Raw genomic sequence first — 13,396 nt, forward strand, 5'->3', positions numbered from 1 at the left:
TGCATATGAAATCCTACTAATAGCTTATAACTTAGGCAATTTTCAAATAATATCCCCATAATACCATTGGCAGTATGATAAGGACCTGACTTTCAAGTTGGGACAATACAACATGAAATGTTAATGACTTTCATAAAGTGATACTATAAATTATTTTATCCACTTATAAAAAAATGATTATATTGCAGACAAAACTAGACAGAATTGTAACACTAATATGCTTAGCATACTGCTTCACATTTTAGACTGTATCAGAAACACATCATACCTGTGGGTCTCTGTAAATTCTTTTGTACTAAAATCCTTCTCAGAGTACCATCCATGGCCGCTTCTTCTACGTGGGAGTGGTCCCCAACAACAGTCCAGTACATCATCCTGAAGAGGTAGGTCAAGTTGGTTAGCCTGGTGATGCTGCTGTTACAACCCAACTCTGCTCCCCAAAGCAGTGTGTGTCTTCAGTTCATGTGCATCAGAATCACCCTAGAGTCCCTGAAAAAGCATATTCCTGGACCCAACTCTAAATCTACAGAGTGGGAACCTCCAATAGCGGGCCCCAATAATTGACATTTTAAAGTCTTACCTATGCACTAAAATTTGAGAGCCACTGTTTAATAGGATACACTATAGCTCATTATTTGATATCCAAAATTCAATTTTGAAAATTTCATTAAAATTTCAGAAAAAAGTATTTCTAACACTTAAACTATCCTCGTTATGACAGAATATTCACGTTATTATGCATGCTGCACCAATATGCTTCCTTTTTTCTTTTTTTTGATAGGGAAAGCAACTATTTTCTCAGAGACAGAAATCATTCTCTCATTTAGAAGACATTACACTGAATAATTCTAGTAAGTAAATAACAGTTGCCTCTTTTTGCTCAGGATCTAATGATTCACTTTTTGGGTGATTAGGAGTTTTATTTAACATTTCCCTATTTCCTTTTTGGTTATTGCTTATAAACGTAAAAAAGTAAAGAAAGGAAAAATTCAAATAAAAGAAAGGAAATATTTGTCGTAAATTGTTTAAATTTGTTTATAGATATGCTTTCATTTTTTATTATCACAAATAGCCCAAAACACTAATACTCTATGCTTAAAATGTTTAATATTATACTTATTACGTTTAATGTCTCAAAAATCCAATTTTAGATTAACAGCAGTGGTTATATGTTTTTCACATCAGTTTCATTACTCTGCAATGCACACATAAAACAGAAATACACACAAATGTATATACAGCAAATTTTCAGGAAAAAATATATTTTGTACCACCATTTGGTATGAAAAGGACATGCGTTTGTACAGAAGTAGAGGGATTTTCAGAAGTCTTGTGAATCTACTGTATGTTAAATACTCATTAAGAAACAAAACTAGAGAGCACTGGTGGGACAATCTCTAAAATTGGATACTCATATCTAGAAACATAAATAATCAAGTCATTAACCTACCCTCTTTTAGGATTTACAGCAATAGCATAGGGTTCTCCAGCCATATTTGTTAAGAGTCTGGTACAGTTGGGGCCATTCAGCTGCCCTACGTTGATAGAGTACCTCAGACTGGTCCAGTGAGTGGTGTAGTAACTGAACCAGTGCATTCTAGAATGATCAGTCCAATAAATATTTCCTGCAACCCAGTCAACTGCGATGTCCCTGGGCCTTTTAAATTCAGGACACTAGAAGAAAACAAAACAACAAACCACAGTATTTTCAAAAGCAAATTAGAGGACTTTTCTGTATCTATACATTGAGATTATGAGGAAATCATATTAACGTAGTCAGGTATTAATTGTTACATAGATTTAAAAAATACCCAACATACTTTATTTTATTCTTCATTTTTACAGATGTATAATTTCATAAATCTTAAGTGTAAAACTCATTGGAGTTTTACCTATCACTGCCCCTGTTTAACCACCATCCCGCTACAATATTTCCGGATTTGTAGCAAGTTCACCTGTGACCTCTCCCCATCGGTATTCCTCTGAGAGTAACAATAATTCTGATATCTAATACAATAGACTAGCTAAAATAAATCCATATAAATAGAATCATACTCTTCTATTTCTGACTTCTTTTACTCAACATCGTGTCTGTTGATTTAAAAATGGAAAAAGAATATTAGTACAGGTAGACATATGTAGAGAGACACTGTATTTAAACATCTTTTGAGGAAAGTTACCATCTCTGTCATTTATATTATATCTGCTGGCTTGGATTTTCCGCTTAATATTTTATTACTGAATTATTGTGAGACAAAGGTAAGAGAATTCACTGGGAATAGACAGCAAGGAAAATAACATATGCTCTGTGCCCTTCATTTAACTTGATCACTTTGAGCAAGAACTAGTGTAGTAATTAATATGACATGGTCAGTTTCATTGCGCATAACCAGAAGTGAGAAGGGATTCCCAGGGGTATTATCAAGAATAGAAATAATTATTTGAAGATGACATAACTAGACATGTTGTCAATGCACAAGAGCATCATTAGGACCTGGCAACCAGTGGAAATATGGGTTTTTAATAATGATAGTTTCTTGTGTGGTATACTAGTGAATAAATTTTATTAAGGAGAGGACTTGGATTAAAAGAGAAGAAACTGAACTTCCCAAAGAGAACATGAGATGCTAAGTAACAGGAATTGCTAGTCTCTGTCTGCTATGTGATTACTGGGATCTCAAGGAAGGCAAATACGGCTTGAACTAAACACAGGACCCATAGAAATTTCTAATGACCTTTATTATCAGTCTTTCACCAGTTGGTTTAAAAACTGAAGTTATGAAGTTATACAGTGTTCTACTTATCAACTCTAACAATAAATACTATCCATCTACCCAGTGATATCTCATAGCTAACTGAAGTTGAATGTATAGCCCTCTGCAATACAACATGCTCCAGAAATGCCAAATAAATAGTATTCATAGACAGGTAGAATACAAAGATTTGTCTTGGCCAAACCACAAAATCATTTTCAAATGTCCCAGTATCATTTAAATTAACTGTATATTTTTTTTCCTGGTTTGGCAGCATTTAAAAGTAAATATATCAACAAATGGCATGGGCATGTCAGTGTAAGCCATAAATTTATAAACATGAGAAACAATGGAAAGAAAAAACCATTATAAGCTGTTTGGAGCCTGTTGGAGCATATTTATCATTTTCTAACACCATTAGAACAAGCCTTTAGAATGCAAAAAAATTATGATATTGGTTGTCCAGCAAGAGCATAGAAAACAACCTGTTTTCCCTTTATCACATATAAATATATAGACACGATTTTCTATCCTAATGGTATCCTTGCTAAAATATGAATATTTCACACAAAGTTGCACTTTCGTGAATTTAGGATTTTCATTTTATTTCACTCATGCTCAAAAAAAAAAAATGCTGATTATCTTTCCATTCTATACTTTAAACCTGGACTGTTGACAATTAAGAATCCAAATTCTTAATGTTCACAGAGCATTCAGAGGTTTGATTCAGTGATACTTTTTCAGGTAAGCAGCTGCTAGAGATGCTACCAGTGGCGAATTCTAGAAGGATAAATCCAATTTAGGTCACATTTCTAGGGTACAGAATATGGATTAGGGAAAGGGAAAATGTTACTTTTCAGTGCTAAGCACAAGAGATACTGTTGAGTGCAGAGTCTTTGAAATCTATACATTTATTCTCTGGTTCCTAGATCAAGGAATCTCTAATATCATCCCAGGATCAAATAAAGTAGTTAGAATATGGGGTAAACAATGGTCACACCAGGGGCCAGCCTGGTGGCGTAATGGTTAGGTTTGCACGCTCTGCTTCAGCAGCCTGGGATTCGTGGTTCAGATCCCAGGCATGGACCGATGCAACCCTTGTCAGCCCACGCTGTGGCGGCCTCCTATATAAAATAGAAGAAGATAGGCATGGATGTTAGCCCAGGGCCAATCTTCCTCAGCAAAAAAAGAGGAGGATTGGCAACAGATGTTAGCTCAGGGCTACTCTTCCTCACAAAAAAGAAAAAACAATAGAATAGTCACACCCAACAAATTCAACCTAAAGTCATGAAGTGACAGGATGATTCTCAGGGAATAATGGCTACAGGATGAAGATGTTACCAGGTATTCATGTTCAATGACTCATAACACACTGAATGCTCCATGATTCTCAACACTGAAGAGAGCAGAACTGAACAGAAGAAGAAGAAGAAGTCAACAAAAAGACAACAGCAACACGATGGTCCTATTGTCAAGGAACCTATAGCCAAATTAGGAAATCACCCTTTATAGTGAGTTCCGTAGGGATGAAATAATCCCTCTTTATTGCTCACAGTTTGACCAGGATTGTGACTAGTATTAGCCACAAAAAAAGAATTCACATTGAATGGATGTTGGCTGGAGAGTGGAAGACAGAAACTCCTGTTGGATCTTGATATAACGAACAGACAATTTATGAAGAGGCTCAAAACCAATTAGGTAAATACAAAAACTGAGAAAACACAGGAAAGGTAAACTGAGGTTCTGGGAGTGGAATGGAGACTGACATGGGAAAACAGAAACAAGAAAGCTAAGCCATTTGCCTCCAAAGAGGCTGAAAACAAAACCAAACAAACACACCAGACTGGAAAGAAGAAGAAAATACAAAACTTCATTTGCTCCTTTGGCTAGCTCACTAGACAGACAGGCCAATAAACCAGACGCACCAATGAAATACGTCATGTTTAAAAGCCTGCAGAGGCATGCGGTTACCCTGACAACAAAAGGCATTGCTCATATTGTCAAAGTAGAAGACGCATTTTGACGGCTTTCTCCAGATAGATGATTTCTTCCCTAATAAGCTCTCTATACACAGCCAAAGTTTTGAGGCCTAAGGCATTCTTCTTTGTACAGATATATTAGTCGAAGGAATAAAACACTTAAATCTTACAGAAAAATTGGCAGCTTGATTGTAACAAAATTAGAGGTTACTACTTTAAACTACTAATCCTTTACAGCTGCGGATTGTAAGGTATCTGTCACAATTCCAGCTGCAGTAAACTAAAGACATAAGTCACTGGAAATATTTGTTTTGAGTCAGGGAAAGAGGAAAAGCTATGAAAGGGGGTTTCAAGCATTTGAGCCATGGAAATACAGTCTTTTTAACAAAATTCCTATATTTAGCAATATACTTTAAGAAAACAGAGTTAATACAAGGATAGATTGAGGTGGTCACATATTTTGTTTGTTTGTGATTTTTTTTTATCTTTATGTACATCTAAGAAAAGAAAATTCGGTTCATTTTACTAAAGTTAATTTTCTCTTAATGTAACGCTATTAAAATAAAGATGTAAAGGCACTCCAAAGAAATTGTGTGTGTGTGTGCGTGTGATGTATGTCACACTGAAGGAAAAGGCTGTACATTTTGATCCACAAAATATGACTCAGATCAAATTCTTATATACCAGGAGCTAGAAGTAAAATAATGACTACACGAATTCTGGACATTACTAAATTTTGTAGCTTAGCAATCTTGTAAACTATCTAGATATTTAGTATTTTAATCAAGAAACTCATATACCAATGGAGAAATCCAAAAAGAAACAAGAAAAAGTTAGAGCTAGAATGTGTAAGAGCCCCAAAACCATTTCAGGGATGAAACCACTGGCTTCCATCCATAATTTATTCTGAAGAACATATTATTTCAATCTGAGTAATTTGAACACTGTTTATCTACATTAAGACTGTGTCGACCTGGCTCAAACTGCTGTTAGGGGAAAAAGAAACCAAATAAAAGTACGTAATTCTCAGACAATTTTTAAAAAAGAATGAATTTGTCTTTGGATTAGAGACTCAATATTGTTTGTGAACTTATCACTTTTTTTTTTTTTTTAGCATGTTCAATGTTCTTTAAACTTATTTCTTGTGATTTACTACTCTCTCTCCATAAAAAAAGCAAAACTTGCTCTCAAAACCTTCATTCACACCATCAGGTAAACAAAAGATATCACGGGAGGCTAGAAAACACACTAAATTTGGACTTGGAAACTTGGTTTAAGACCTAGTCCTAGTTTGTTTATAAATTATAGAGTGTTATAAAATAAAGGCTTTGGATTAGATGATCTGTAAAAATCTTTAGCTTCTAAACACTAAATTATGTAACAGTTTAAAATATTATCTATTCTATGGAGGTCTGCATTTTATATAACCTTAAGGATGTGTCTAATGCTAATTATGAATTTTCAGGCACTAGTCAGTAAGTAAAAAATTTGGTAGCACTTACAAAGGCAATTTTGATATCATACTCCTACATGAATGACCTGGAATTAAGGAAGCAAAGTGCCTTCTGACATTTACAATTTAAGAGAGATAATGCAGAGTTATCCGAAAGCAGAGATTGCAAAATGGTAGGTTGAGGACTAAATTAAAGTTAAAAAAACTTTTAAGTAGATTCTAACTTGAAAGATAAGAAGAAACCACTTTAAAAATTCAAACTTTGGTTTTTCTTAAAAATTAAAGATATATAAGATAGTATATCAAAAGCAGGCCAACATTCCGGAATAGCAGAGTCAATCAGCTGCTGCCCCCAGATTTAGTGGGACGTGTGTTCAGTTTCTTTCTCTCACCTGGGTCCCTAATGCTATGTCCAATCTGTTTCATTCATTTATCTTATCTATATAGCTGGTTTGCAAAGCATGCCATAAAGAGACTAAAGAAGTTGACTTTAATGGACAAATTATGTATATTTAAGAAAGGGGGTTAAGACAGCAACAAACACATAGAAAAAGAAGAATCAGAGAAGCAAATGTTGACAGTGTGTCTCCAGAATCATTAGGTGAGCATCTTGAGGATGAACAAGAATATTCAGTCTATGCAGCAGATATGTATATATGTATGTATATACATATGTATATGAATATGTACACGTACATTGGGCTCTTATGGTTTAATGTCTCTCATCCATCAAATTCATTCAGATTGTGAGTATGTGTGTGTTTGTATGTGTATTTGTAAATATATGAAATTCTGAGTTTTATTTATAATTTTTTGCCAGCTTCATTAAAATTAGTTTCCCACTGTCTTATTACTCCCTGTATATAAACTAACAATCCAATTTCCAAGTCTAAATAGAATCTAGAATAATAATGAGGTCACCCTATAGGCTACTTCCTAGACATAAAATTGACATTCTTCAGGTGATAGTCAATCTTTCTGTGAGCCTGCCCCTTCCAACAGTAACAGTGGTTCAATTAGGTCTTTTGGAAGACCTGAAACTACATTATCTAGGCTGAGATCACTAATGCCTAAAAAAGACCAAGACCAATCTCAATGATAGTAATAATGAGAAAAGTGATATCTTCTTAATAAAAGAGATTTGCTTCATCAGAATAATTAAGGGAGGCAGAAGAAATATCATGTATAAAGATTCTGAAGTGAAGAGAAGTTACCTTCTTAGAAATAAAATATGGTCTACTTATGGCTAGAACAAAATGTGAGTTTGTGGGTTTATATGTGTATGTTCATAGATGTGTAAGGAGATGGGAGGGGTGTGGAGGGAGATGGGGCTCAATGTCATGGAGAGGCATGTAAACCAACGATTTTTCAATGGAAATACATTAGAAAGATTGAAGTAGGGAGATATGATGATCAGATTAATGTTTGAAGATTATTTTGGCTATGGTGTGGAGTATGGCTTAGGACTGGGGACCAAAAGTGGATAGAGGAAAATCAGAGGAGGCTTACTCAGTGGAACCCAGAAGGAAGAGTGTGGAAGTTTAATCCAGGTTAGTGAGAGAAAAAGGGGACAAAATGAGATATATCTGGAGATAAAAATATTTGAACCTGTGATGAATTGAATACCAAGGATGAGAAGAATAACTTGTGATGGATAACTTTCAAGATCAGTATACTATTGCCAGGTATATCAAATATTTTCAATTAACTTACTGCTTCTAATTTTTTTTTTAATTATGTACCTACTTTATGATGAGTCCTGTTCTAGATATTAGGATTACAGTTGTGGCCAAAAGAGCAAAAATATCTGTCATCTGGGAATTTAGTAACAGCAAGATAAAGTAGACATTAGATGATAAATATAATAGATGAGTAAATTATATGGCAGTTTAACAAAGATAAGTACTATGGGAATTTAAAAAAAGCAGGGCATAGAGGATACCAGGATGGGAGTGGGTCAACAGATAACAATTATCAATAAGTTATGTATTCAGAAGATGACATTTGAGCAGACTTGAAGGAGTTCAGGAATTGAGTCATGAATGATATCTAGCTGAAGAACATTTTAAGCCAAGAGAACATTTCAAGAAAGGCCTGGGCCGGCCCCATGGCTTAGCGGTTAAGTGCACGCGCTCCGCTACTGGCCGCCAGAGTTCGGATCCCGGGCACGCACCGACGCACCGCTTCTCCGGCCATGCTGAGGCCGCGTCCCACATACAGCAACTAGAAGGATGTGCAACTACGACATAGAACTATCTACTGGGGCTTCGGGGAAGGAAAAAAAAAAAAAAAGGAGGAGGATTGGCAATAGATGTTAGCTCAGAGACGGTCTTCCTCAGCAAAAAGAGGAAGATTAGCACGGATGTTAGCTCAGGGCTGATCTCCCTCACCAAAAAAAAAAAAACGAAAGGCCTTATACTAATAGCTACTTATGAGTTTTAGAAATAGTAAAGTTTCTCAGAAGAGTAAATAAGGGGAAAAGTAATAGGAAATTAAGTCAGAGAAGTAACTGGAGACCAGATCTTGTAAGGCTTTGTAAGGCATTATGAGAACTTTTTCTTTTGCAGTGGGGAACCATTGGATATTTTTGATCAGAGATGTGATGTGATCTGATTTATGTTTTAGAAGGAGCATTCTGGCTACTGTGTTGTGAGTAAGAAGGGAAGCAAGAAGACCAGTTAGCAAGCTATTGCACTAATTCAAAAGAAAGATGATGGTGGTTCAAAACTAGATACTTGCAATAAAGCTGACATAAGGTAGCCAGCTTCTGGACATACCTCGAAGATAGATTCAATCATAGTGCCTGACTTTGGAGTCATGAGAGAAGGAAAGGGGACAATGATGATTCCAAGATTTTTACTTTGAGCATCTGGAAAATGGAGTTGCGATTACATTAGATTGGGGCAGCAGATTTTGTAGGTCATATGAGAAGTTTATTTTTAGGCATGCTACTTTGGAAATTTTTTTAGACATCCAAAAGGAAAAACAAAGTAAGCAGTTGGACAGAGCCTGATATCAATTAGGTAATTGTTAGCATGTGGATGTATGTTAAACCACAAAACTATGTGAACTGTCCGAGAAAGTGAGAAAAGATAGAAAGCAGAGGATCAAGGTCTGAGCCTGGGTGCATTCCAATGTTAAGGGGGAAGAAAAAGGGAATCTAGAAAAAGAGACCGAGAAGGTCAGGAAAGAAAAAGAAGAGACCAATAAAAGAATAACTACATTGGTGATTCACCTTAGAACCATTTTGTATTTCAGGATTATTATCACATAAAGTGATATAACAAACAAAAAGATCTACTTAAACCTTGACTGGAGAGGTTGATTTCATTACTATGTAGAGAAAGGTTTCCCGACTCTAGCACTAGTGACATTTTAGTTAGGATAATTCCTTGTTGTGAGGGACTATCCTATGCATTGTAGGGCCTCCCTGGCTTCTACTCACTTGACGACAGCAGTACTCCCCAGTTGTGGTAATCAAAAATACCTCCAGACATTACCAAATGTTCCCTGGAATGAGAGATCATCCCCAGTTGAGAACTACTGATGTAGAACCACCAGTGCTCTCTCACGTCTGCTTCCTCCATGCACCCTAAGCATTTGCCAAGGTCCTTAATGAATCTGTGGCCAAATTTATTGAACACTTCTTTATCCTCCTTTCCTTGATCTTTCAGCAGTACACTAGAAATATAACCCCAATTTCTTTTTTAAAATACTCTCCTCTCTGAGTTTCTGTGACTACACTCTCTTATTTTCTCCCAATGCACTGGCCACTCCTTAATATCGTTTTAATTTGATTTCAGAGCTTGGTTCCAGTTCTTTACTTACTCTGTACTCTCTCCCTGGTAATCTAACCTGGCTTCATGGTTTTAGATCTCTCCTCTATTCCTTAATATATATCTCTAGTCCAGAGATCTAAGATTAAGCCTTGAATACACCATTAACTACTTGACATCTCATTTAGATCTCTTATAGCCACCTTAGACTTAACATGACTAAAACTGAACCCACAGTTTATCATTCTCAGTATCCATTAAGTTGCATAATTCAGAAATCTAAGTATCATTCTTGAGTCTTTCCTATCCTTATTTTCCATGTATATTCTATTTGCAAATATTTTTAGTTAAACTTCCATTCACTACCCTCCATTTCATTGAAACTACAATAGTGCAACCGACCACCATTTCTAACTTGGAGCACAATCCTCCTATGTAGTCTCCTTCTGTTCCAGCCTTTTCTCCCACCAAGTCCATTCTCTACATAAAAAGTAGAATAGCTGTCTTAGATATAAATAAATGACATTACTTTCATCTCGTCTCTTAGGTCTTAGCTCAAATGTCTTCTCTTCAAATTGGCCTTTACTGATCATCCTGTCCAAAGAAAACGTAGAACATCTGAGTTTTTTTCTTACTCCATTACTTAGCTCCTTCAATACACTTTTCAAGATTAGAAGTTTTTGTATTTCTTTATTTATGAGTTTATTCGACTTTGTTTTTTTCATGAGTATATATATAAATATAAGCTTCATGAGAACGAGACTCTGTGTTAGCATTATTGTATCACAAGAACTCAGCACTAAATCTAACAAACAGAAGTCTTTAAATAAAGCTTTGGGTTTGAATGAGTAAAACTTGACTTGTTCACCTTAAAATGCTATACAGTCTGATCAACAATTTTCTCAGAATTATTAATTATAGAATCATATGTTTTATATAGGCTTATAAGATTTCTATTCAGTAAAATTTTGAATATTGATTGCCACTGTTACAGAATCATTTAACTCTAATTGGTACGTATTGTTGAGTGCCTGTCTTATGCAATCAACAACAATGAAGCCACAAAATGGCAATAATGTAATAATCTGATAGTTTTAGATTTCTTTTAAAGTAATCATAATAAATGATTGCAGTTGTTGACTGGTTTGAATGAACTCAGATGGTTTTAAAAGTATTCTTGCTAAGCAAGTAGAGACAGTTTCAATTTAGAGTTGTAACGGTTATCATAATTTTATAATAATGAAGAAAAGAAATAGAAAAGAATGAAAAAATAAACTACCAATTTTTACCAAATGCCCTAAAATAAGACTTTGAAGTTTTAGCTAAAACCTGTGTACACACGCACAAACACATGCTTATGTGTGAGTCTATATATGCACACCTACACACTCACGTGCATATGTGTGTGTGTGATATACACACAGACCCATACATTGGGTGTGAGGTGTTTAGCTAGGATCCCAGTTAAAAATTGAAACCTATTAAAGATAACTAAATTGAATATTTTGTTAAAAGCTTTTCAGGAAAAAAAAATACCCTAATCAACTTTTTGAAGAAAACTATGATTATTAATGAATAAAATTATAAGCATGTTCATTCTAAACATTCTATTTTGCATAATAGAGTATGCCAAAAATGGTATATCATATTCACTTCTCAAAATCAGAAAGATCAGATGAACCATTTGTTTTGCTTGGGATTATTTAGCTCTTATGGTAAAAATTGAATCTGTATTTCTAAAGTCATTTGCATTTTTCCAAGCATTGACCTACTTCATAGTGCTTGCCTTCATGTACTTTGCTACAGCATTTCATACTAGAAATGATAAATTGCCAGAAAGTATGTACAATTGTTGCATAATGCTATCATATTCTGTTCTGATTACTAAAATTCAAATTCCATAATCTCATTATGCTTTACATATAGATTGAATCATGTCAGTCTTTTAAGTTTTAAATTATTTAATTTTCTGAAAGGAAAAAAATCCATCCATTTTGTATAGCCCAGGGGGTTAGAAAATCAGAAGCATTTCTATCTATAAATAACTGAGTCTGCATTTGAAATTTAAATTTGTAATCATAATTACTATTCCAACCATTTGCACAAATTACAAAAGAGTATTCCCTTCACGACTTCCAAAAAAAAAGATCATATTGAAAATTACCTTCCTTTGGAATGGACTTGAGTTAACATTTAGTTTTCTGAGTAATATTCTTCTTCTGATTTCTGATACAACATATTTCCTGTCCTTTACTGAGATAGAAATATTCCAAAATTTTGCATATTTGTAAATACGCTTTCAAGACATCCTGCTATCACATGGCTAACATCTTCCATTTGGTTCACTGATAACGGGGTTATAACTAAAGTATCCATAGTTTGATTTGTGTATTTTTTGTTATTTTGCATATTGATTCAAAGATAGAAATGAACGTTCCATATTTAGCTTAGGGAAAAATCTTGAGTTTCATTTTCCAAGGGGTGGGGAATTCTCAACTTGGTATCATTTAATATTTGTATCAAGACTTAGAAGATGAAATAGATTGCATGCCCATTAAACTAATAGATGACTAACTCGTGACTGTTAAAAGAACAAATATTATACATGGCAGAGTAATTCATAAGGGTAGAAAATCAATTCTTTATACACAAAATGGATTTCAGAGGAACAGATACAAATTGTCCAGGTAATAAATAGGTAGACACATACTATGTCACACATCTTTGGAAACTGTATATATTTACTATCTGGAAAGGACTTCAGAAATTGTCTACTTCAATACCGTAGTTGTTTTTCAGATGAGTAAGCTGAGACTCAGAGACGTGACAGGTTTTTCAAGTTAAAGTCTAAATTTCATCACATTAAAGCTGCATGGCCATAGATAAGTCACATAATCGCTCTAAAAAAGCACATTTCTCATTAAGTTAAGGTGGTAAGAATGGATTTATTCCATGTTTATAATATTGAGATATCAGGATTACAAAAAGATTTAGGAAGCAAAGTTAAATAATTGTCCTCATCAGTGTAGCCTTAAGTGTTTTTCTTTGTTTGTTTATAATGTATTGGTTTGAATTTCTATGGAACGCTTAATGGCTTAGAACATAGTGCTAAAACTCATGGTTCAGAGCTTCCAACCTTATAATCATGACTTTTAATTAGCTATAATATGCCCCTAGAAAATGTACCCTACTGTTACCTACTTTTCCTCCTAGTGAACACTGTTAGTCATGGGTAGGTCTAAGAAAAGAAAGATAAAAACAAACAAACAGAAAATCTGCGTGATACAACACAAGTAATCATTACCAGTAAAAGACCAAATGAAGTTTCATATCTTACTAGAAAAAGGCTAATCGATAGCTTTGTCATTGGTTATGAAAGATTCTATAACATATTAATGAAATTAAAGCTCAAAATATATAAAATAGATACATGTA

At 34.5% G+C, this 13,396-nt stretch overlaps 1 protein-coding gene across 5 annotated transcripts in view; it reads right to left on the reverse strand.

Annotated features, from left to right (window-relative positions):
* The window catches only part of LRP1B (LDL receptor related protein 1B), a 1,862,264-nt gene that overhangs the window by 101,233 nt on the left and 1,747,635 nt on the right, over window positions 1–13,396 (reverse strand). For all 5 annotated transcript variants that reach the window (XM_087435122.1, XM_087435120.1, XM_087435121.1 and 2 more), the window contains 2 exons: window positions 1,451–1,674; window positions 269–375 (listed from right to left, as the gene is read on the reverse strand). In XM_087435122.1, coding sequence (XP_087291248.1) covers window positions 269–375; window positions 1,451–1,674 — 331 coding nt within the window. The remainder of the gene's footprint in view (window positions 1–268; window positions 376–1,450; window positions 1,675–13,396) is intronic.

This window comes from Ceratotherium simum, chromosome 9, assembly GCF_057802395.1.
Source record: "Ceratotherium simum simum isolate JZ-2026a chromosome 9, ASM5780239v1, whole genome shotgun sequence".
Taxonomy (NCBI): Eukaryota; Metazoa; Chordata; class Mammalia; order Perissodactyla; family Rhinocerotidae; genus Ceratotherium; species Ceratotherium simum.